Below are 25,095 nucleotides of genomic sequence, written 5' to 3'. Positions count from 1 at the left end.
CCTTCGATGGTTCCATCTCCACTCCTGACATGTATAACTTATAGCTGTTTTGCACACCTGCTTAATGTCACTACTTTGCTATTGACTCCACCGTTTACATAACTACTAATTTGACCCACACATTTCCATGGGATTTGTGCTTTCTTATTCCAAGCTGCATCTGGTCCATTATGTTTTAGGACTTGATCCTGGAGTCTTTACTAGGGCAAAACTCCTATCAATGAGAGCTGTGTATACAAACAGTCTACTAAATATACATCTTACCTGTCTACCTTGCTGGCATCTCGAGTTTTCAGCCAGTCATTAAAGATGGACCAGTCATCAGAAGGGTCCCAAGGTTTTTGTCCCACAAAGAAGTCTGGGCAGATGGCTCTATATGAAAAAGTAAAACAATTTTAGGTCCATGGAATAGCAGTAAGGAGTAATTATGGGACAGTCTGTATACTTTAATGTGTATTCATTCTGTTTATTCCATAATGCTCACACACAGTTATACAGATCTGTTCCCATTACTTGTCTAAATCTAATAGAATGATTTGATAGAACTTCCAGAGCATGGCAGTTTACTTTGACTTATTAGACTTTGTTAATTAAGGAATTTGATAAGTTATTAACTGTTATTAAAATACCCTAAGAACTGATTATCAGTTTTGCAGATATTCTACAATTTACAAGAATATAAATTTGAGCTGGAACTAATGTTAACCTAATATTGTGGGAATGACTTTAGGTTTTTACTATATTTCTGAATATAGTACTCTTATAGGGTCAGCCCTTCACACTCATGCAAAATTCCATTTTTCTTCACTAGGACTTTTGCCATTATAAGTAATGCTAATTAGGACCAAAAAGTACAAGGCTGTTTAAAAGATACTACAGATATTTTAAATAATATCTCAGAAACTTGAAAATCAGATGTTTGGTTTTGTTTTCCTTTCCTTCTTTATGCATCTACACACTGTCTAATTATTGTAAGTAGGGCTGTCAAGCAATTAAAAAATGAATCGCGATTAATCAAGAGATTAATCCAACTGTTAAACAACAATATAATTCCATTTATTTAGTTTTGGATATTTTCTATATTTTCAAATATATTGATTTCAATTACAACACAGAATACAAAGTGTACAGTGCTCACTTTATATTTATTTTTATTATAAATATTTGCACTGTAGAAAACAAAAGAAACAGTATTTTTCAATTCACCTAATACAGGTACTATAGTTCAATCTCTTTGTCATGAAAGTTGAACTTACAAGTGTAGAATTATGTACAAAAAAACCTACATTCAAAAATAAAACAATGTAGAGCCTACAAGTTTACACAGTCCTACCTCTTGTTCAGCGAATTGCTCAGACAAACAAGTTTGTTTACATTTGCAGGAGATAATTCTGCCTTTCTTGTTTACAGTGTCACCTGAAAGTGAGAACAGGCATTCGCATGGCACTGTTGTAGCTGGCGTCGCAAGACATTTACTTGCCAGATGTGCTAAAGATTCATATATGTCTTCATGCTTCAACCACCATTCCAGAGGACATGCATCCATGCTGATAATGGGTTCTGCTCGATAAACATCCAAAGTAGTGTGGATCTATGCATGTTTCTTTTCATCATCTGAGTCAGATGTCACCAGCAGAAAGGTTGATTTTCTTTTTTGGTGGTTTGGGTTCTGTAGTTTCCACATCAGAGTGTTGTTCTTGTAAGACTTCTGAAAGTATGCTTTCATTCCTCTCAGACTTTGGAAGGCACTTCAGATTCTAAAACCTTGGGTTGAGTGCTGTAGCTATCTTTAGAAATCTCGCTTTGGTACCTTTTCTGCGTTTTGTCGAATCTGCAGTGAAAGTGTTCTTAAAATGAACAACATGTGCTGGGTCATCATCTGAGACTGCTATAACATGAAATATATGGCAGAATGCAGGTAAAACAGAGTAGAAGACATACAGTTCTCCCCCCAAGGAGTTCAGTCACAAATATCATTAATGCATTATTTTTTTAACGAGCGTCATCAGCATGGAATTGTGGCTGAAGCAAGAAGGGGCATATGAATGTTTAGCATATCTGGCACATAAATACCTTGCAATGCTGGCTCCAAAAGTGCCATGTGAATGCATGTTCTTACTGTCAGGTGACATTGTAAACAAAAAGCTGGCAGCAGTATCTCCAGTAAATGTAAACAAACTTGCTTGTCTGAGCGATTGGCTGAACAAGAAGTAGGACTGAGTGGACTTGTAGGCTCTAAAGTTTTACATTGTTTTATTTTTGAGTGCAACAAAAAATTTAGATATAACAAAAAATTTAGCTGCTGGCATGTCCATGCAGCCCACGCCACTTCCCACAGCTCCCATTGGCCGGGAATGGTGAACTGCAGCCACTGGGAGCTGCGGGCGGCCGTACAAATGTAAACAAACTGTCTGGTGACCTGCCAGCAGATTACCCTGACAGGTCGCATGCAGCCCACAGGCCGCAGGTTGCCCACCACTGATAAAGAGATTGCACTTCAATACTTGTATGGGGTGAACTGAAAAATACTATTTATTTTGTTTGCCATTTTTACAGTGCAAATATTTGTAGTAAAAATATTAATATAAAGTGAGCACTGTCAACTTTGTATACTGTGTTGTAATTGAAATCAATATATTTAAAAATGTAGAAAAACATCAAATGTAATACATTTCAGTTGGTATTCTGCTGTTTAACAGTGCGATTAAAACTGTGATTAATCGCAATTCATATTTTTATCTGCGATTAATTTTTTTGAGTTAATTGTGTGAGTTAACTCTGATTAATCGACAGCCCTAATTGTATGGTTACTCACTAGTGATCAGCTACTTGCACTGTTTTAAGATGACATATGTGTTTAGAAAAAACACATGCTAGCAAAGTCTTTGAAATTCTTCATACGTGGTGTGGTTTTAAAAAAAAGTCTATAACATTTTTGGCCTAGCAACTTTGACCATGTCTCTTTGGGAAGAAAACATTAAGATTGCTTACATGTATCCATTAGCTGCAAGCATATCAGTTATGTATCTGGTATTTGGGAGTTGCCATCCAAATATATCGTGAATCACAACCACAGCTTTTCCCGTGCTGGCAGACGGTTTGCAAACGTACGCCTTGATGTGCTCCACTTGCACTTCATGCCCAAGGCCCCCATACTCAAACCTGTCTCCAATGTCACATGGGCATGGTCTCGCTTCATTGGCCATCTGGGATACAAACATGGAAAGGACAAAAGATATTAAACTATTAATATTTAAGTACACACGCAGAAAATGTCTGAACGCAATGTGATGATGGCACCGTGAAATATGGAATCTATTGATAATGTTAGGCATAGCACTGATGTTAGGTATGAACTTCTAATACTTGTCAAACAGCAGCATTTTTGCTGTATTTCACAGAGAGCTGTAATTTGGTTACTTAGCCTATATGCTCTTGCGGGCAGAGAACCATCTTTTTGATTTGTGTTTGCACAGCACCGAGGTTAATGGAGTCCTGGGCCATGACTAGGGTTCCTAGGTGCTGTGGTAGTGTTGTACCAATAAAATAAAAACCAGCAGGATCTTATTAAAGGGAAAAAGGGAAAATACCACATTTATTGTGAATACAGAAAGAATCATAGTAAGCAGTTAGTTATAGCTATAACATTCCATTCAATCTCATATTTATTCACACATTCATTCATACAAACACACACACACACATACACACCCACACACACAGGTTCTGCAAGGTTGTTATCATAGTTACCAGCCTTAGAGTTGCTCATGCCAAGCCACTGGCCAGGTGGCCTGGACATGAGGAGGGAGCAGGGCCTTGTCAGATGCTCATCTGATGCTCCTGGAAGTTGGTTTGCAGAATCAGACCCCAAAGTTCTCACTTTTTAGAGTCTATTTTTATAGGAATTTCTTCCTATGCCAGTCTATGGGAATTGCTTCATCATGCTGTTGCTGAATCAATCAGCAGATAGCACATTCCTGACAGCTCCAAGATGTTATCTTGTTCTTTGGTTCTCCCATTCTTGAGGCTGTTGGGTGGATTCCAGTCTGCCCTCTGGGTGGGGTCCTCTGGTTATTTCCACTTGACGCCTTCTTCAGCCGATGGACACTGGATTCTTAGGCTGGCACCTCCCTGATCATTCAGTTATTATCCACACCAAGCATCCATCCACATACATCCTCTATCTCTATTTTAATCACAATTGTTAATACAACAAAAGGGCGGGGAGTCTCTGGGTGCTGTTTCTGTTGTTAGAGTATTGCTTTGAGTCTCTCTCTCTGTGAACTGCTTTGAGAACAGACTCTGTCTTAGAATGTACTAACACAGTTAGCAGCTTGCAAGTTTCACACATAGAGGGAGAGAAAGAGTACCAAAAACCAAGAGACCTCTTCATTAGTAATACCCTGGAATTTAAACTCTGGGGAACCAAACTCATTTGTGATTTTAATACAGAACTTCTTTAATATGATCCAACAGTAGTACAAATAATAAAACAGTGAAAAAAATTAAGAGTAATATCTCCCTAGATAAGATCATCGCAAACTGCTGTTGTGATGAAGTAGGTTCTTTTCCTTCTTTTCTGTGATGTGCTCAGTAACTCATAGTATATATTAGTCTAGTCATTTTGAAGTTTTGATATGTGACACAGTGCTTTGGAAGTGAATAATCTTTTCTGAGCAAGTAAAGATACATACATAGTTTTGATTAAACGTAAGACATTTTATGGCAAGAATTAAAGCTCTCTAAAACATTCTGTAATGGGCTCTTTCAATTTGAAGAAATGCCACTGCTAAAGCAACTTCCAGCCCAGGTTGAAGAAAGGTGTTTGTTTTATATATGGAATGTGATCAATAAGAACATACCTAACAAATATTTCACAAAATTTTTATGAGGTATTTATTACATATTATGGAAGTGATACATTCTGCCAGTATGGTAAAAAGCTCATGAGAAGTGAAAATCTTTAAGGTGAACAAAAATGTTATAAGAATGAAATGACCACAAGGCCTGGTTAACTGCTGATTAGCTATTATACAGAGAGAGGTCAGCATATACAAGTGACTCAAACAGAGTAAAGAGAACAGAGCTGATACAGAGATTTATATAGCTGTTTTGTCTTACTATTTCATTAAGTTAATGGCTACATTCTGCTAGTGTCGGACCAACCAAATTAATCAAATTACTTTATATTGCTGCAGAATATTTCAAGTGATCCATATAAATTACTTCATTGTGGACTGAATAGTATACAAACTATTAAACCAGGGGTCTCAAACTCAAATGACCATGAGGGCCACATGAGGACTAGTACATTGGCCCGAGGGCCGCACCACTGACCACCCCCTACTGCTGACCCGGCCCCACCCCCACTCCACCCCTTCCGTGAGGCCCCGCCCCTGCCCCACCTCTTCCCACCCCTTCCCTGTCCCCATTCCAACTCCTTCCATGAAATCCCTACCTCAACTCCGCCCCCACCCTGCCCCCAAGGGGTGCAGGAGTGTGCAGGGTGCAGCAGGGGGCTCAGGGCAGGGGGTCAGTGTGCAGGGTGGGGCAGGGGGTCAGGGGGTTGAGGTGCAGGAGGGGTGTGGGCTGCAGCAGGGTGCTCAGAGCAGGGGGTTGGGGTGCAGGAGGGGTGCGGGGTGCAGGGTGCCGCAGGGGGCTCAGGTCAGGGGGTCGGGGTGCAGGGTGCAGCAGGGGGCTCAGGCAATGGTGAGCTGGAGGCGGTTTGCACCAGTTCGCGCGAACCAGTTGTTAAATTTAGAAGCTGGTTTAGAACTGGTTGTTAAAGGGTTGGGCAAACTCCAGCCCATGGGCCACATCTGGCCTGCAAGACCATCCTGTCCAGCCTGCCTGAGCTCCCGGCTGGGGAGGCTCCCCTTGAGAATGCCTTTATACTCACCCGGCAGTGCTCTGGGTCTTTGACAGTGGGTCCTTCACTCGCTCCGGGACTTCAGCGGCCCTTTGGTGGCGGGTCCCTCAGGGCCGCCGAAGACCTGGAGTGAGTGAAGGACCCGCCGCTGAAGTGCCGCCGAAGACCCCGAGTGACTGAAGGAACCAGTTCTTCAGATTCTGGCAGCTCATCACTGGGCCCGGGGCAGGGGGTCGGGGTGCAGGAGGGGTGTGGGGTGTAGCAGAGGGCTCAGGGCAGGGGGTTCAGCTGCAAGAGGGGTTCAGGGGCGGGTCCGGCCCAGGATGCACCGGGGCCAGGGCAGGCTCCCTGCCTGCCCGCCCTGCCCCTGCACCGCTCCAGAAAGCAGCCGGGACCTGGGGGCGGGGGGCACAGGGGTCTGTGTGTTGCCCTGGCCGCACCTCCAGGCACCGCCCCCTGCACCTCCCATTGGCTGGGAATGGGGAATCGCGGCCAATGGGAGCTTCGGGGGGGTACCTGGAGGAGCGGCCAGGGCAACACACAGACCCCTGTTGCCCCCCTCCCCCAGGTCCCGGCCACTTCCTGGAGTGGCGCGGGGGCAGGACAGGGCTGCCCTGACCCCAGTGCACACCAGGCCGGAGCCGCTCTAGGTAAATGCTGGGGGGGCCACGGGAAGCTGGTGGACCACAAAAATCACCCCGCCTGCTGCATGTTTGAGACCCCTGTATTAAACAATGTGGAGAAATTTTACTTAAAATTCTGTATAAACTTTAAAATGGACATGTTGCAAAGACATAAGAGCACTGACAAAGAACATGCTGCCTGGTACATAAAAGGAGATGTATAAAGTTGACTACACTAAGTATGCTCATGGAAACCATCCTGTGGAGGCAGGTTGCTGCCTAGGCCCTGGTATAGGATGATCTAAATAGTTGTCTGTCCAAATGCAAAACTGAGGACAAAAAAGTCTGCATACCCATATGACCAGATGATTTACACAAATTGGTATGGCTCAAGAGGTTTTGTACTTATGGACTTCAAATTCCAGTAACACAAACCACAAGCAGTGAACAATTCCAAGAGTAAAAAACACAGCATTTGTTCTGTCTTTGGATGGTGAGAAGGAACAGGACTTGTACTCTGATAGGCCACTTCAAAACTTAGTAAGAAGTATCAGTTGTATGTTGTTTGAGTCAAATCAGCTTTTCAAATGGAGGAATTCATTGGATTATCTCAACTCTTCATCAGAAGCATGCATCACTTTCTGACTGGCCTAGATCAGCTTTGCTAAGAAGAACCAGGCCGTATTGCCCATAAGTGGATAAATGTAGCTTAATGCCATCAGAACTTTGTTCCCAAACTGAAACATCTAGACAAGAGAGACTGAGAAGGCCTTCACTGGCATACCAGTTGTCTGGTCCTAACTAAAGTCTTGTCATAGACAAGCAACGTTTTAATGCTGTTCCTTTGAAGTCCCATAGGAGACTTCTGCAAAATTCAGAAAAAAGTAGAGATATCAGAAGGTCTTGAATGCAAACTACCTGAACTGAACTTTCCATTTGTCTCAAGAAACTATTCATTGCAAAGTCAAGCTGAGCTGGAGAACTTACCTTCACACCAGTTGTAACTGGTAAGTAGCAACCAAGTTTCAATAATATATGTACCCAAAGGAAGACTTGATTATTTTCAAGCAAAATGCATCTCAGAAATGACTTAAGTGTATAGCATACTGTGTTTCACTAACAAGCTCTATCTTAGACGTATAGAAATAATGCTACATCAAGTAATTGAGAGAGCTGAGGTTGGAAGAATTAATTACACTAACTCATCTCAAAACTGGGCGTGGTGGCACGTGCCTGTAATCCCAGCTATTTTGGAGGCTGAGGCTGGTGGATCGCTTGGGCTCAGTGTTTCAGGGCTGCAGTGCACTACGCCGATCAGACAGCTTGGCCAGTGGGTAGCTGAAGAAATGGCTAGAACAACACGAATGGTGTGTTGTGATCGGCGCTCTCTATGAGAGGGCTGATGGACCAATTGATCAAGGTGACTGAACTCAGCCTAGCACTACTTATAACAAGAATGCTTGCTTATAGCAAACGATAACTGAGAGAAACCTTTAGTGTCTAAAACAATCAGCCTAGATACACAGTTGATCGGAAGAAACATGCAGCTCCCTAAAGTAAAAGGCAAAAGTAACTTTCAGTGGTTTCGTTTTAATTAAATGGCACTAAAGGCCAGATTTTTAAAGGTATTTAAGGACCTAAAGATTCAGATAAGTGCCTACTGGGTTTTTCAGAAGTGCCTAACTCCCACTGAAAGGCTCTTAAGTGCCTACGTCACTTTTAAAAATGGGACTTAGGCCCAGATTTTTAATAGTATGTAGGTGTTACTCCACTCAGCATTACGAGGCTGCAATTATTTAGATGGCTAAGAGCTTACAGTAGCAGTGAATTTCCTGTGAAATTAGGGTAGTTTGCATCATTAATTGCATATTATATTTGTGGTTTAGTGTGTGATGAAGGCTATGATTTATCACCTAGAGAGGCAATTTTAAATTAAATTCATGTTTTAGTAATTAACTGTCTACATTCTAAATTCTAACCTTAGAGTAATGTTTGGCAACAGACAGTCCCATAATTTGATTAATAGATTAGTAGGGATCTGTATTGAATGATCCATTGTTCAGTGCTGGTACCAAAATCACCTGTCCAGAATAGTTCATTGCTAGGATACTTTCACCTGTGTAATAAAATTTTCTGATAAGACTTTGATTGATTGATCCGACTTACTAGCTCTTGATGTATGCAGTGCTGTTGTAGCCATGTCTGTCTGAGGATATTAGAGAGAGAAGATGGGTGAGGTAATATCTTTTCTTGAACCAGCTTCTGTTGGTGAGACAGACAAGCCTTCGTGCTTACATAGAGCTTAGACCTGAAGAAGAGCTCTGTGTAAGCTCAAAAGTTTGGACTCATACAGTCCAAATCCATTATTCTAGCACATTAGTTGTTATCAGTCAACTCTAGAGGGGAGCCTTCAGTTGATCTTTACTAGCCAATGTGTTAAAATACAAATTGTGCTTTCTACACCAAGGTTTTAACAAATGTCTTAGTGATATGTTAAAAACACTTTTTAGCCTAGGGAAGGCATATCCTAAATGTGACAGGAGTCCAACATGCTAAATCACACACCCCTACTCCCCCTATCTCGATCTACATGGGGAGGGGAAAGAGTTCTAGAATCAATTCAGGATTTCTTTGGTTTGTTTGGCTTGAATCACTGAAAAAGTTAAATACAACTTACCTCACATACAATGTATTAAATGTATATAAAGCAACTCAAAGTGAAAAGAAATGAGAGCAAAGCCTACACAAAACCTTTTTCTCATCTGAAATATCTCAATCTCCATTTCATTTCCCTGTGTCATGGTGTTGCAGTTCTCTGAGTTTGTTTGTTTTTAAAACAGTTAATCATATGTACTTTGAAACTTTTCCCTCCACCTAAAATTGTAGATTAAATTACATACTAACCTTTGGTGTCTTGTGCTTGGCTGAGCAGCTGATTCAGTTCTGTTGCTGTTTAGAAACACAGCAATTTTTTTATTTGAGGGTGATTTATTTAAAACTATTCAACTTCAGGAAGAAAGAACGAGGCTGTTCAGGAAGACATAACGAGTCCTGACAATGAAGTTGTTTGGAATTTGTGCTGACCTGGACTTGTATTGCCAGTTCTTAGTTAACGAATCACAATTTTATCTACAAGATTTAACTGTGTGTGTATTCAGATATTTTATCTTTTCATTTTAAACAAAGGCTGTGCTGATTCTAGGTTTAGTTTTTTGCTTAGTCACAAGATTGACATGTTCTGTAATACAGTGTACAATCCATACACCATTTCTCTAAATATATGGCCTGATTTTTCTTTTATTTACTTTGGTGTAACTGTTGAATTGAGGAGAGATGCTCCTGATTTACACTAGAGTAACTGAAGGCAAAAATAAGACCAATATCGCTATATCTATTTCCCTCCTGGATAAAAATGTGTGGGAGTGGTGCCCATCAAAGCAGGAAGGGGAAAAAGGAACGATAAACTAGAACAAACAAAAATACAGTTAGTTAATTTTCTTATTTTCTATTTTCTTTATTATTTTGAAATATAAACATATTAACATAGAATTATTTGATGCTGTATGTTTATACTCAGAGGCTGCCATGACGAAGAAATCCTTTAATTTTACCAAGTTTTTTTTTTCACCACGATTATCACATGCCAGAAATGTAAAACAGTGCATCAAATTACAATAAGGTAGATAAGATGATAAAGTAAAAGTTTCTTGTTTAATAGCAACCACAGTATGCAATTTCACAGTAAGAAGTCCCCATACTTGCACTACATTATCATTGTAAATTCCCAACCTGAGGTAAACGTAGGCCAAGTGGCAGCCAGGATCCTCATAGGGAAAGGAAAGACCCAGGGTCATCTGAGAAAGCAGTTCCTTGTTGTTGCCCTGTCCACCCCCCAAATTTTGGGGGAAAGTTACTCCACTGATGACATCTAAGAAATCCAAAGTGGCCATGAGAGTACAGGTCTTACAAGTCTAATCTCTCAGGTTTGGATTCAGCAAAGAATCTAAGCATGTGCTTAAATTAAGTATTGATGATTTAAGCACATGCTTCAATAAATACTTTGCTGAACTGGGGCCACAATGCACAGTTAATTGTAACTCACCAAAAATGTGAGGAGGATAAACCTCAAGGAACTTGGAGAACTTTTCCCAGCACATTAGAACAATATTAAGTTAAGTTGAATCTGAGAATCATTTAATAGAATTCAACTTGAAATCATGTGTGAATAACTACAAAATAAAAGTACAATTCATTAGTGTCAAAAAGTCTCTCCAACGTTCTTTGTCAAACTTCTATTAATATGGCCTGTGTGTTTTCCCTAAAATATAATTTATCAAATATTTATCCCTAAAATAATTATAGAAAATGTTTTCCCCATAAAAATATAATTTAATTAGATGATTATCACAGTATACTAAGTGATTTTGTTTTGCAGGTCTGGCTATATGCTTCTGTTAAATATATTTATTTAGCCAGCTGATCATGTCCTTTCTTGCTTCCTCAATGTAAGGTTTATCTTGAGGATTAATATCTTCTCTCCTCCGATGTACAAAACCATGAGTTTGCCCAGGGTAAGTTTTAACTCTGTAATCAACTTTACAGTGTTGTTTCAGCTTCTGCTCCAGTAAGGTGACCTGTAACACAGAACATTCTTCCATAAGGGATACTGATTTAACCTAGTGCATCTTGCCAGTTCTCATCTTGCCTACTATTTGACTCCTTGAAATCCATGCTGTATCCTCACCCTGGTACTTTCTCTACTAATCTCACACTCAGGCCAACCTCTTTATACAGGTTCTTTTAACTACAGGAGAAACTATCTTTGAAATAGGACTCTATAAAATGATACTGTGACACTGACAGACCAGCCAATCTGTGTATGTCCAATAACAACTTAACAGGCGGCATTACAACTGTAATCAAAACAATTTACTTGTATGTGAACTTCAAAGAGATGTACTAGACCAGCATTCATTTGTAGTAACAGAAATCAAGGGGAGGTGTTAAGTGTATTTGTCTGTGTTTACGAATATCCTTTTAGAAGTTTAACAAGGTAACTAAATTAGCTTGTTAATGCTAATTTCCTTTCATGTCTTAATTGCCTGACATTATGTATGCAAATGGTTCAGTTAACCTTAAGGTCAAAGATGCAAGATACCGTAGGAAACTAATAATATTATCTATATTGTCTTCAGCTTAATTATCTGTGTTATAATGAATGACCAGCTGGTGTCTTATAGTGTAACTAAATCACCTGTGTATACATAGGAACTAGAAAATTAATTTAAAAGCAAATGTCAACAAACTATCTGCACTGCCTATTCTTCCTCTGGGGAAGGCCCTGCTGTGACAATTTCTGTGAGGAGACTTGTCAGCCTGCTAGTGAGCTATGAAAGAGAAGCCTTGGGCCTGATCCTGTCATCTCAGGTCTGCTTAAACATTAAGCAGGGAAGGTCTAAACCACAGGACCAAGATCTCCAGGTAATTACCTGGATTATCCTGGAATTCTCATGGAAAAACTCTAACAGACTCTACATCTGAACTGCCTATTGGACTATAACCCTTTGAATTGATTCCAGAGAGACTTTTACAATCTAGCAGTTTATTCCAACATTGTTATGATCCTGAACTATGAATACTGAAAATCACTTGTATGTATACGATCCTTTAACCATTCAATAACTTTCTTCTTTTCTTTCTTTTTATATTATTAAACCTTTAGTTTTTCAGTTACTAAAGAATCGGCATCAGCATGATTATTGAGTAAGATCTGAGACTCATACTGACCTAGGGATAAGTGTCTGGTCCTTTGGGACTGGTGAACCTCACATATAGTGAATCAGGTTTTCAGTAACCTCTCACTATATTAGACCTGTTTGCCTAGATAGGAGGCAAGGGGTGGAATGCTTAAAGGCATCTTTGGTTTCTTGTTAACCAGTGTGGTGCTACAGAAGCTCTTTTGTTACTGGCTTGGTGAATCTAAATATAGAATAAACCACCATTTGGGGGGGACTGTCTGCCCTATTTTTTGCACTCTGCCCTGAGTGTGGCGTTCTCAGTGTGGCCCATGCAGGCACGCACTCATATATACAAAACATACTGACAAGTCCAATAGCCTCTGAGGAGTTAATGCAAAGATCACACATTGTTATTTGTTACAGGTGGAATATGTAGTAATGTTTAAAGTTAAAGCTGCAGAAGCATTTTCATTCATGAAAACTGAAGAACTACTAAGTGTGGTATGTAACTGTAATGAGGTGGAGTGCCCTTATTCCTGCACTGAGGGGGTTAATTCACCCTTTTGGACACAGCTAGCCCTGCTCCTTCCCCCTTGCAGGAAGTGCAGGGCAGGACAGGAAGTATAAGGGCAGGGTCTCGCAGTTCAGTGGGGGTCAGATGAGGGAAGGAACCAGATGTCCTTTCCAGGAAGCTGAAACACCCACAGAGCTCACAACAGGGTGCGGACGCTTCTAAGCCAGCTTGAGGGAAAGGCAAGGAATCCAGAGCAGACACGCAGAGACAGACATCCAGTTCACAGACAGGGAACCAGGCCCCCAGAGGCCATGGAGCAACTCAAGCAAACACCAGTAGGAAGCAGGCCAGGGAAAGGGGACACTGGACCTGTTGTGTTGCCGGGAGGTGAAGCAGTGACCTCGCATTTCCCCACCAATCCAGCAACAGGATCACCCATCACTTCAAGTACCCTGGGCTTGGACCCAACGGAGCAGGATGGGCCCGGGTCCCCCTACCCTGCCCCACACTCTGCACTCATCCAGCCCCTAACCCCTAGGCCAAGGGGCCTGAGCCATTGGCTGTTTACTGCTTAGCCCACACTCAAGGGGCCTGAACTATTGACTGTTTACTCAGCCCATGCCCAGACGGCCTGAGCCCTTGGCTATTTATTGCCTTAGCTCTCAGCCAGGAGACCAGAGCCACAGACTTCTTACTAGTCCAGCACCCATCCAGGAGGCCAGAGCTAGCACATGCCCAGTGGCTCGGCCACAAAACAGGATGACTAACCTCTCCGCTTGGCATGAGCACCAAGTTCCTGCTGCCACCGAATGGGGTGCCCCAGAGAAGACCTCAGAAACCTTACAGTAACCTATCACTTAAATCAGCTCCTGTACTAGATGACTGGAAGAGAACTAATGTGACTCCAATTTTTTAAAAAGGCTCATAGTCGATTTTGGCAATTACAGGCTGGTAAGCCTAACTTCAGTACCAAGCAAAGTGGTTGAAACTCGAGTAAAGAACAGAATTATCAGACACATAGATGAACACGATTTGCTGAGGAAAAGTCAGCATGGCTTTTGTAAAGGGATATCATGCCTCACCAAGCGATCAGAATTCTTTGACAAGGTCAACAAACATGTGGACAAGAGGGATCCAGTGGATACAGGGTTCTTGGACTTTCAGAAAGCCTTTGACAAAGTCCTTCACCTAGCTCTTAAGCCAAGTAAGCGGTCATGTGATAAGAGGGAAGGTCCTTTCATGGATCAGTAACTGGTTAAGAGAGAGGAAACAAAGATTAGGAATAAATGGTCAGTTTTCAGAATGGAAAGAGATAAATACTCTTTCCCCAGGGATCTTATTGTTCAACATGGTGTTCAACATGTTCATAAATGATCTGGAAAAAGGGGTAAACAGTGAGGTGGCAAAATCTGCAGATGATACAAAATTACTCAAGATAGCAGTCAGCTTTGGACTTAACTAAGAGTTACAAAGGGAGCTCACAAAATTGGGTGACTGGGCCTCAAAATGGCAGATGAAATTCAATGTTGATAAATCCAAAGTAATGCACATTGGAAAACATAATCCCAACTATACATACAAAATGATGGGCTCTAAATTAGCTGTTACTACTCAAGAAAGAGATATTGGAGTCATTTTGGATAGTTCCCCTGAACATTTTGGATGTTAGGAACCATAAGGAAAGGGATATATAATATCATAATGCCACTATATAAATCAACATCACACCCACACCTTGAATACTGTGTGCCGTTCTGGTCATCCCATCTCAAAAAAGATATATTAGAACTGGAAAAGGTACAGAGAAGGGCAACAAAAATTATTAAGGGTATGGAATAGCTTCTGTACGAGAAGAGATTAAAAAGACTGGGACTTTTCAGCTTGGAAAAGAGAGGACTTAGGGAGGATACTATAGAGGTCTATAAAATCATGAATGGTGTGGAAAAAGTGAATAAGGACATTGTATTTACTCCGTCACATAACACGAGAATCAGGGGTCACCCAATTAAATGAACAGGCAGCAGGTTTAATACAACAAAAGGAAGTACTTCTTCACACAATGCACAGTCAACGTATGGAACTCATTGCTAGGGGATGTTGTGAAGGCCAAAATTATAACAGGATTCAAAATAAGAATTAGATAAGTTCATGGAAGATCCATCAATGGCTATTAACCATGATGGTCAGGGATGCAGCCCCATGTTCTGGGTGTCTCTAGCCTCTGACTTCCAGAAGCTCAGAGTGGACGATAGGAGACGGATCACTGGATGATTGCCCATTCTATTCATTCTCTCTGAAGCATCTGGCATTGGCCCCTATTGGAAGACAGGATACTGAGCTAGATCGACTATTGATCTGACCAAGTATGGCCATTGTTAGATCCTTATTCTAAAGGGTTCTCTATAGAAGTTTACAATGTTGGGCTGCAGTTTGGCACATCTGACAACCTGTGAGTGAATGATACTGAAAACTTCAGGCAAAAACATTGCAGCCAATTTTTAGTATAAAGCAAGTGCAGCTGAGATAGGGGAGAAACATTTGAGACTCTTTTTGAGGAGCTCAGCAGAAGGTGGTAGAAGTGGGAAATTTGGCAGTGACTCAATCCCTATGTCACTGATGCGAATGTCAGTAGTTCTATGAAAATCAGTTTTAATTTTGCTGAGTGAAGGCTTTTAGAAAATGTACTTTGTGCATGCACACTGGTTTGTATTATAGGATAAACTAAAACGGTATCTAATAACAGTATGAAGCCAGCGCATTTGCAATGACATTTGAAGACAAAACACTCTGTGCATATCAGTAAACCAGTAGAATATTTTCAAAGAAAGCTTTCTGAGTTCCAGACTGGCCAGCTTATAATTAAAAAAACTTCAACTATTTCTACAAAAGCACTCAAAGCTTCATATGCCGTCTCCCTTCTTATAGCAAAACCAAAGACGCTGTAGACAACTGCACACGATCTGATTCTGCCTGCCACTGTGGAGCCTGTAGAAAACATGCTTGATAAAAAAGCAGCCAATACTCTCAAAAAAGTATCCTTATCAAATGACATTGTGTGTCGTAGAATTGAAGACATGGCTGAGGATACTGTCTCTCAACTTGTAGAGAAACTTAAAATGGCAAAAGCATTTGCCCTTCAGCTTGATCAGTCCACGGATATCAGTGGAGAAGCTCAGTTGATTTCTTATGTTTGATACCCTGAAACCACTGATATCAACAAGCACATACCGTGTTGCAAAAGTATAAAGGCAAACTCAACCGGAGAGTATCAGGGGGTAGCCGTGTTAGTCTGTATCCACAAAAACAACAAAGAGTCCAGTGGCACCTTAAAGACTAACAGATTTATTTGGGCTTAAGATTTCATGGGAAAAAACCTGAAGAAGTGGTTTTTTACCCACGAAAGCTTATGCCCAAATAAATCTGTTAGTCTTTAAGATGCCACCGGACTCCTTGTTGTTTTTCAACCAGAGAGGACATTTTTAAACTAACTGACTTTTTTTTCGGAACATGATTTGAGTTGGAATTTATGCAAATTCATCTGCACTGATGGGACCCCTGAAATGACTGGGAGAGTGAATGGACATGTAGCTAGAATCAGGAAAGAAAATCCTTCCTTGCAATGGATGCACTATATCATACACAGAGAGACACTTGCTTCAAAAAAGATGATTTCTTCGCTGCAGGAAGTTTTAAACGAGTCTGTCAAAATTGTCAACTTTATCAAGTCCAGGCCACTCAATGCTTGCCTGTTTCACATTCTTTGCGAAGAGATGGGGTCAGAACATCAGCAACTGTTGCTTCACACAGAGGTTTGCTGGCTTTCAAGAGGGAGAGTACTTGACAGACCGTTTGAATTACGCACAGAAGTTAGAATCATAGAAGAATCATAGAAGATCAGGGTTGGAAGGGACCTCAGGAGGTCATCTAGTCCAACCCCCTGCTCAAAGCAGGACCGATCCCCAATTATATCATCCCAGCCAGGACTCTGTCAAGCCTGATCTTAAAAACTTCTAAGAAGGGAGATTCCACCACCTCCCTAGGTAACGCATTCCAGTGTTTCACCACCCTCCTAGTGAAAAAGTTTTTCCTAATATCCAACCTAAATCTCCCCCACTGCAACTTGAGACCATTACTCCTTGTTCTGTCACCAGCTGCCACTGAGAACAGTCTAGATCCATCCTCTTTGGAACCCCCTTTCAGGTAGCTGAAAGCAGCTATCAAATCCCCCCTCATTCTTCTCTTCCGCAGACTAAACATCCCCAGTTCCCTCAGCCTCTCCTCATACGTCATGTGTTCCGTTCCCTAATCATTTTTGTTGCCCTCCGCTGGACTCTTTCCAATTTTTCCACATCCTTCTTGTAGTGTGGGGCCCAAAACTGGACATAGTACTCCAGATGAGGCCTCACCAGTGTCGAATAGAGGGGAACGATCACGTCCCTCGATCTGCTGTCAATGCCCCTACTTATACATCCCAAAATGCCATTGGCCTTCTTGACAACAAGGGCACACTGTTGACTCGTATCCAACTTCTCGTCCACTGTCACTCCTAGGTCCTTTTCAGCAGACTGCTGCCGAGCCATTCGGTCCCTAGTCTGTAGCGGTGCATTGGATTCTTCCGTCCTAAGTGCAGGACTCTGCCCTTGTCCTTGTTGAACCTCATCAGATTTCTTTTGGCCCAATCCTCCAATTTGTCTAGGGCCCTCTGTATCCTATCCCTACCTTCCAGCGTATCTACCTCTCCTCCTAGTTTAGTGTCAACTGCAAACTTGCTGAGGGTGCAATGCACACCATCCTCCAGATCTTAGGGATAATGGTAGCATGATAAATGGGAATGAGGATATGGAGGTAGACATCACCATATCTGAGGTAGAAGCGAAACTCAAACAGCTTAATGGGGCTAAATCGGGGGGCCCAGATAATCTTCATCCAAGAATATTAAAAGAATTGGCACAAGAAATTGCAAGCCCATTAGCAAGAATTTTTAATGAATCTGTAAATTCAGGGGTTGTACCATATGATTGGAGAATTGCTAACATAGTTCCTATTTTTAAGAAAGGGAAAAAAAGTGATCCAAGTAATTATAGGCCTGTTAGTTTGACATCTGTAGTATGCAAGGTCTTGGAAAAAATTTTGAAGGAGAAGGTAGTTAAGGACATTGAAGTCAATGGTAAATGGGACAAAATACAACATGGTTTTACAAAAGGTAGATCGTGCCAAACCAACCTGATTTCCTTCTTTGAGAGAGTAACAGATTTTTTAGATAAAGGAAACGCAGTGGATCTAATTTATTTAGATTTTAGTAAGGCGTTTGATACTGTGCCACATGGGGAATTATTAGTTAAATTGGATAAGATGGGCATCAATAGGAAAATTGAAAGGTGGATAGGGAATTGGTTAAAGGGGAGACTACAACGGGTCCTACTGAAAGGTGAACTGTCAAGTTGGAGGGAGGTTACCAGTGGAGTTCCTCAAGGATCAGTTTTGGGACCAATCTTATTTAATCTTTTTATTACTGACCTGGGCACAAAAAGTGGGAGTGTGCTAATAAAGTTTGCAGATGATACAAAGCTGGGAGGTATTGCTAATTTAGAGAAGGACAGGGATACCCTACAGGAGGATCTGGATGACCTTGTAAACTGGAGTAATAGGAATAGGATGAAATTTAATAGTGAGAAGTGTAAGGTCATGCATTTAGGGATTAATAACAAGAATTTTAGTTATAAGCTAGGGACGCATCAACTAGAAGTAACGGAGGAGGAAAAGGACCTTGGAGTATTGGTTGATCATAGGTTGACTATGAGCTGCCAATGTGATATGGCTGTGAAAAAAGCTAATGTCGTCTTGGGATGCATCAGGAGAGGTATTTCCAGTAGGGATAAGGAGGTTTTAGTACCGTTATATAAGGCACTGGTGAGACCTCACCTGGAATACTGTGTGCAGTTCTGGTCTCCCATGTTTAAGAAGGATGAATTCAAACTGGAACAGGTACAGAGAAGGGCTACTAGGATGATCCGAGGAATGGAAAACTTGTCTTATGAAAGGAGACTCAGGGAGCTTGGCTTGTTTAGCCTAACTAAAAGAAGGTTGAGGGGAGACATGATTGCTCTCTATAAATATATCAGAGGGATAAATACCAGAGAGGGAGAGGAATTATTTAAACTCAATACCAATGTGGACACAAGAACAAATGGATATAAACTGGCCACTAGGAAATTTAGATTAGAAATTAGACGAAGGTTTCTAACCATCAGAGGAGTGAAGTTTTGGAATAGCCTTCCGAGGGAAGTAGTGGGGGCAAAAGATCTATCTTGCTTTAAGATTAAACTCGATAAGTTTATGGAGGAGATGGTATGATGGGATAACATGGTTTTGGTAATTAAATATTCATGGTAAATAGGCCCAATGGCCTGTGATGGGTTTTTAGATGGGGTAAGATCCAAGTTACCCGGGAAAGAATTTTCTGTAGTATCTGGCTGATGAATCTTGCCCATATGCTCAGGGTTTAGCTGATCGCCATATTTGGGGTCGGGAAGGAATTTTCCTCCAGGGCAGATTGGAAGGCCCTGGAGGTTTTTCGCCTTCCTCTGTAGCATGGGGCACGGGTCACTTGCTGGAGGATTCTCTGCTCCTTGAGGTCTTCAAACTACAATTTGAGGACTTCAATAGCACAGATATAGGTGTGAGGTCTTTTTTAGGAGTGGTGGGTGAAATTCTGTGGCCTGCATTGTGCAGGAGGTCAGACTAGATGATCATAATGGTCCCTTCTGACCTAAATATCTATGAATCTATGAATCTATGAATCATTTATGAAGATATTGAACAAAACCAGCCCCAGGACCGACCCTTGGGGCACTCCACTTGATACCGGCTGCCAACTAGACATGGAGCCATCGATCACTATCCATTGAGCCCGACAATCTAGCCAGCTTTCTATCCACCTTATAGTCTATTCATCCAGCCCATACTTCTTTAACTTGCTGGCAAGAATACTGTGGGAGACAGTGTCAAAAGCTTTGCTAAAGTCAAGGAACAACACGTCCACTGCTTTCCCTTCATCCACAGAACCAGTTCTCTCATCATAGAAGGCAATTAGATGAGGCTGACTGGCCTGTAGTTCCCAGGATCCTCCTTCTTCCCTTTTTTAAAGATGGGCACTACATTAGCCTTTTTCCAGTCGTCTGGGACTTCCCCCAATCGCCATGAGTTTTCAAAGATAATGGCCAATGGCTCTGCAATCACATCCGCCAGCTCCTTTAGCATCCTCGGATGCAACGCATCCAGCCCCATGGACTTGTGCACGTCCAGCTTTTCTAAATAGTCCCGAACCACTTCTTTCTCCACAGAGGGCTGGTCACCTCCTCCCCATGCTGTGTTGCCCAGTGCAGTAGTCTGGGAGCTGACCTTGTTCGTGAAGACAGAGGCAAAAAAAGCATTGAGTACATTAGTTTTTTCCACATCCTCTGTCACTAGGTTGCCTCCCTCATTCAGTAAGGGGCCCACACTTTCCTTGACTTTCTTCTTGTTGCTAACATACCTGAAGAAACCCTTCTTGTTACTCTTAACATCTCTTGCTAGCTGCAACTCCAGGTGTGATTTGGCCTTCCTGATTTCACTCCTGCATGCCTGAGCAATATTTTTATACTCATCCCTGGTCATTTGTCCTATCTTCCACTTCTTGTAAGCTTCTTTTTTGTATTTAAGATCAGCAAGGATTTCACTGTTAAGCCAAGCTGGTCGCCTGCCATATTTACTATTCTTTCTACACATCGGGATGGTTTGTCCCTGTAACCTCAATAAGGATTCTTTAAAATACAGCCAGCATTTCTTTCTGATCTTTCATCCCCTCTTACCTCTGTTTGTCAACACTGTGTAGTTAGCTCAACTTGCCTACATTGCAGATATATTTAGCAAGCTGAATTATCTAAATTTGTCCATGCAAGACCGTGACACTAACATTCTGAATCTCTATGACAAAGTGAATGCTTTTATCAAGAAAACTGAATTCTGGAATTCCAAATGTGGAGACAAGGACTTTACCTGTTTTCCACTGCTTGAATACTGCGTATTGAATACTGCTTGAATGATGCACATATATCACAGAGAATTCTTTCCGAGGTATCTACCTGGTGGGTCTTGTCCACATGTCCAGGGTCTAACTGACCACACATATTTGGGGTCGGGAAAGAATTTTTTCCTGGGTCAGACTGACAGAGACCCGGGGGAGGGGGGCAGGGGTTCACCTTCCTCTGCAACAAGAGCCACAGATCACTTTCAGGTTTAAACTCGTGTAAATGGAGAATTCTCTGTAACTTGAAGTCTTTAAACCATAATTTGAGGACTTCAGTGACTCAGACAGAGGTTAGGGGTCTATTCCAGGAGTGGGTGGGTAAGGTACTGTAGCCTGCAATGTGCAGGAGGTCAGACTAGACGATCACAATGGTCCATTCTGACCTTAAAGTCTATGAGTCCAGGCCCCAGTCTCTTTCAGCACATGGCTCTGATGGTGAGTGAGGCTCGGGAAGAGTACTGCATCAGTCACTACCGAAGCTATGTGTAGTAAATGAGGCAGGGGTCCACAGAACACAAATGTGAAATGCATCTACAAAAACCAGGCCTCCAGTCATTGTCACCAAACATCCTTTATCCAGCTGTCCCCATCTCAGTCCCTATTCAATACCTCCATCACTGGGGAAGCCTGGAAAAACAGCTGAGACTTTCAGTGTCATGAGGGTTACCTAAATCCATGCTTTTGTGAACCAAGGTGGGATGTGAGTTCCATAGCCAGCTAGTCTGCTCAGAGAATGCCCCATTCCCGATTACAGCAGGGTGACAGCCTTAGCAACTCCAAAGGATCAAAATTGCTTTGACATCTCAAGGGAGGGGTGAGATTTTTGGAAAAAAGTGTTACTAATACCAATTCTGAGGCAGAAAAGGCAAAACTTTTTCAATGCCATTTTCTGGTTTTGTTTTGGCTTTGGTTCCTTGGTCCTTCACTCAGCTTAGACAATGAAAACAAAGGTAGTCAATTTCCATTTTCTTCTCTCACTCTCTGGTTCTCATGCACTACCACCAGGCTGTTCTGTGTTTCAGCTTCCAAGACTGATGGGACAGGTTCAAGTCCAAAAAAGAAAATAATACTGATCAACAGAGGTTTCATTTAAAAAAGCAACTTACTTGATCAAGAGGAATGACATCATCTTTTTCACCAAAAATGAAAAATGTGGGCTTCAGTAAATTGTATCTGTCATCAGAGTCCCCGATTATTCCTAGGAAAAAATTCAAAAAAGTGTTTAAAATGTAGTGATACAGCTTCCAAGGTGAACTGTATTTTCAGAGTTCAAAGTTTCTCTTTGCTTCAGCAATATTCATTTCTGTTTCATTATTCAAATGTTTCTGCACCAAATACTAGGTGTACATCACCTTTAAAATCACACAATTTAGAACACAGCTAAAAACCCCTTTGAGACACTCAAGAGACTAAATCCCCTTCGAACTAACCCCTCAAGCAAAAGACTGAATATCTGAATTAATAAGATTTGCAAGTTATCCTGTGGGCTCCTTTGGACCAATGGGGGAAGCAAATTCTATTGTAAACAGCCAAAGAATTATAATCCAGGACTGTTAGCAAGGCTAACTCAGCTGACCTCATCTTTTGGGATAGAGCATAAGCAGAAGTCCATACCTGAAAGGAAATGTCACAACTTCTTTGCCAACTCAGGATGAAAGAAAGCACTCTTGGCCACCTCAGTTGGAACTATTACACATATGTAAGTGAGCCTGATTGCATTCCCATGCATTCTCCACTTACCATAGACAGACACACCTGCCTTTAACTCAGGGTATTTCATCATCAGGTGATGTACGACAATGCCACCCCAGCAAAATCCAACAACACCAATCTTCTTTGCACTGCATTGCTGCTTTAGATACCTCAAGACAACATCAGCTTCCCTACAACATATAAACAAAAGTGAACTAAGGAATCCATAGTAGAAGCACTCCCTGAAAATCAGAAAAGAAAATACAAAAGTACATAAAATTGTCCCCCCCACAACTTCTCTCTGTTTGTTTTTAATTTATATGTGCTTTTTTTAAAGAGAGATATTCGAGCCCGAGATTAGGGGCTGATAATCTAAAATGCAGGCTGACAACCATAACTCAGTTTCCAAAAAGAGATGAGTATTTAATATAATTAGTTCATCCAGAAAGGGACAAATGAGAGGAATGAGAGGAAGACATGAATAACACACATTGGAAGGAAATATAAATGTGTGGAAACAGAATAATTTATTACACTACAGACCTCAGAGGCAGAAGAATTAAAACTGATCTGTGAAGATGGCTCAATTCTTATCTTGTATATAAGTATTTTAAAAAGTGGTAGAGCAGTCTCCAGGGAATGCCATTAAACAAACAATTATAACATTGATGATAACTGTAATTTAGCTCTTACACAAAATGTCTGGTGTACTGCAGGAAGGGAAGTGTAACAAATCTGGAAAAGGTCTGCATATTGCTCTAACAGCTGGATTTCCAAAACATGAGGTACTCCTCAAACACCAGCCAGCCCAGAGGGAGACATGACCACTGCAGAGGTATTAAAGCAGGGGTTCTCAAACTGGGAGTCAGGACCCCTCAGAGGGTCATGGGGGGGGGGTCACAAGCTGTCAGCCTTTACCCCAAACCCCACTTCCTCTCCAGCATTTATAACGGTGTTAAATATATTTAAAAGTGTTTTTAATTTATAAGGGGGGGTTGCACTCAGAGGCTTGCTATGTGAAAAGGGTCACCAGTACAAAAGTTTGAGAACCACTGTATTAAAGGGAGTTGATGTTGGGAAGGAGGGGGGAGATGTAACATCTGAGCCTACACTCTACCCAAACAACTCTTTACTTCAGACACTATCCCCTACTCCCCTGCACCTGGGCATGTGAAATATGAATCAGACCAACACAAGACTCTACCACCAGCCCCTCAGCACTAAAACCTCCAGTGAAACGCCAGACACTTTGTCTGTCCAATTGGGACCAACATTTAGAACATGTAAGGTACAGGGAGGAAATGCCAGGCAGAGCCTAACACCTCCTCCCCTGAGCCATTGTCTTGTGCAGAGGAGGTGTGATGCTCTCCTACAAACAGGTAATGAGAGCAATGAGCCAAGAGTATGCTGGATGTGGATCAGTTGTGTCTTCCATAATCCCTGCACTGCTTCACAAAACCCTGACAACCCTCACCCCACCCCCGCTCAAAATCCCAAGAAAGAGATGTGCTTTGCAGTGTGCCCGGAAGGGTAACAAATCTGGGCTCTGAGGAACCAAGGGGGAAGTGAATTCTGAGGCCAAGGACCCTCATGGAAAGCACCCTGCCAATGGTTCCTTCTCATTTATACTCAGGAGACACCAACTCCAGCACCTTTGCTGATCACAGCTGTAGCAGTATGGCACAGGTGGGGGGGGGGGGGAGAATCTCACAGGCAACCAAGACCAAAACCATTTTAAGCTTGACATGTAGAAACTAACACCTTGAATTCCCTTGGAAGCTTATTAGAAGCTAGTGCAGTGCACTGGTGTAATTGTGCTTCCAACATGCAACTTAATAACTGCACCATTCTGCACCAGCTTCAGCTTCCAAAAGGTCCCAAAGTGTAGCCCTAAGTGGAGCACATGAAAGCAATCTAATCCTGAGGTGACAAACACATGGATATTTGTGGCAATGTCCCTTCATCAAAGAGAAATGTCTTGCCAGGTGCAGATGGAATAAAACGCTCTTGGCTACTGCCAGTACCTGGGCACCCAGGAGCAGCTCAGAATCTAACAATGCCCACGTGTACCAGTTTTATAAATAGCGGCCATGCTCTCTCAATGAGAGGTACTGGTACAATTCCTGCCGATTCTTCTGCCTGCTTCCACTGGCCACCAACATTCTCTCATCTTGTCTGGATTGAGTTGCAGCCAGCTAGCTGTCATTCACAACCCTTTCTAATCACAGAGTAATTTGTTCTATTGCTCCAACCATACGATTGAGATGCAGATCTAAGTATCAGCAACACACTGAATAAATCAGACTCCGTATCTCCTCCCACAGGCCTCATGTATACACTGTACAAGAGAAATAATAATATAAACCCTGTGGTACCCTGTAGGAAAGAGCCTTTGGGACAGAGGAACAAATCCCCAAAACTACCTTTGGGATCTCTCAGAGGTACGCACAGAGCCATACAAGAGCAGCTCCATCGACCCTGCCAGGGTCCATAAACAAGCCAACAAAATCTCATCATCAAATGACTGTTACAGAAATTGGCACAGACACTATCTTTGTCCATTTCTGGGTGGAGTTTATCAACTAATGCAA

At 41.8% G+C, this 25,095-nt stretch overlaps 1 protein-coding gene across 6 annotated transcripts in view; it reads right to left on the bottom strand.

Moving 5' to 3' along the window:
- CMBL (carboxymethylenebutenolidase homolog) overlaps window positions 1-25,095 on the bottom strand; it is a 50,503-nt gene that overhangs the window by 7,099 nt on the left and 18,309 nt on the right. For 3 of the 6 annotated variants that reach the window (XM_073332356.1, XM_073332360.1, XM_073332355.1), the window contains 4 exons: window positions 22,553-22,695; window positions 21,919-22,010; window positions 2,992-3,206; window positions 265-372 (listed from right to left, as the gene is read on the bottom strand). In XM_073332356.1, coding sequence (XP_073188457.1) covers window positions 265-372; window positions 2,992-3,206; window positions 21,919-22,010; window positions 22,553-22,695 — 558 coding nt within the window. Of the gene's footprint in view, window positions 1-264; window positions 373-2,991; window positions 3,207-8,658; window positions 8,755-9,396; window positions 9,547-10,054; window positions 11,127-21,918; window positions 22,011-22,552; window positions 22,696-25,095 lie in introns of those variants that run through there. The other 3 variants (XM_073332359.1, XM_073332358.1, XM_073332357.1) reach the window with 3 other exon arrangements.

Source organism: Lepidochelys kempii, chromosome 2 (genome assembly GCF_965140265.1).
Source record: "Lepidochelys kempii isolate rLepKem1 chromosome 2, rLepKem1.hap2, whole genome shotgun sequence".
NCBI classification, from domain to species: Eukaryota; Metazoa; Chordata; order Testudines; family Cheloniidae; genus Lepidochelys; species Lepidochelys kempii.
Note: the sequence above shows the minus strand (reverse complement) of the source record. Positions and strands in the feature narration are given on the sequence as shown.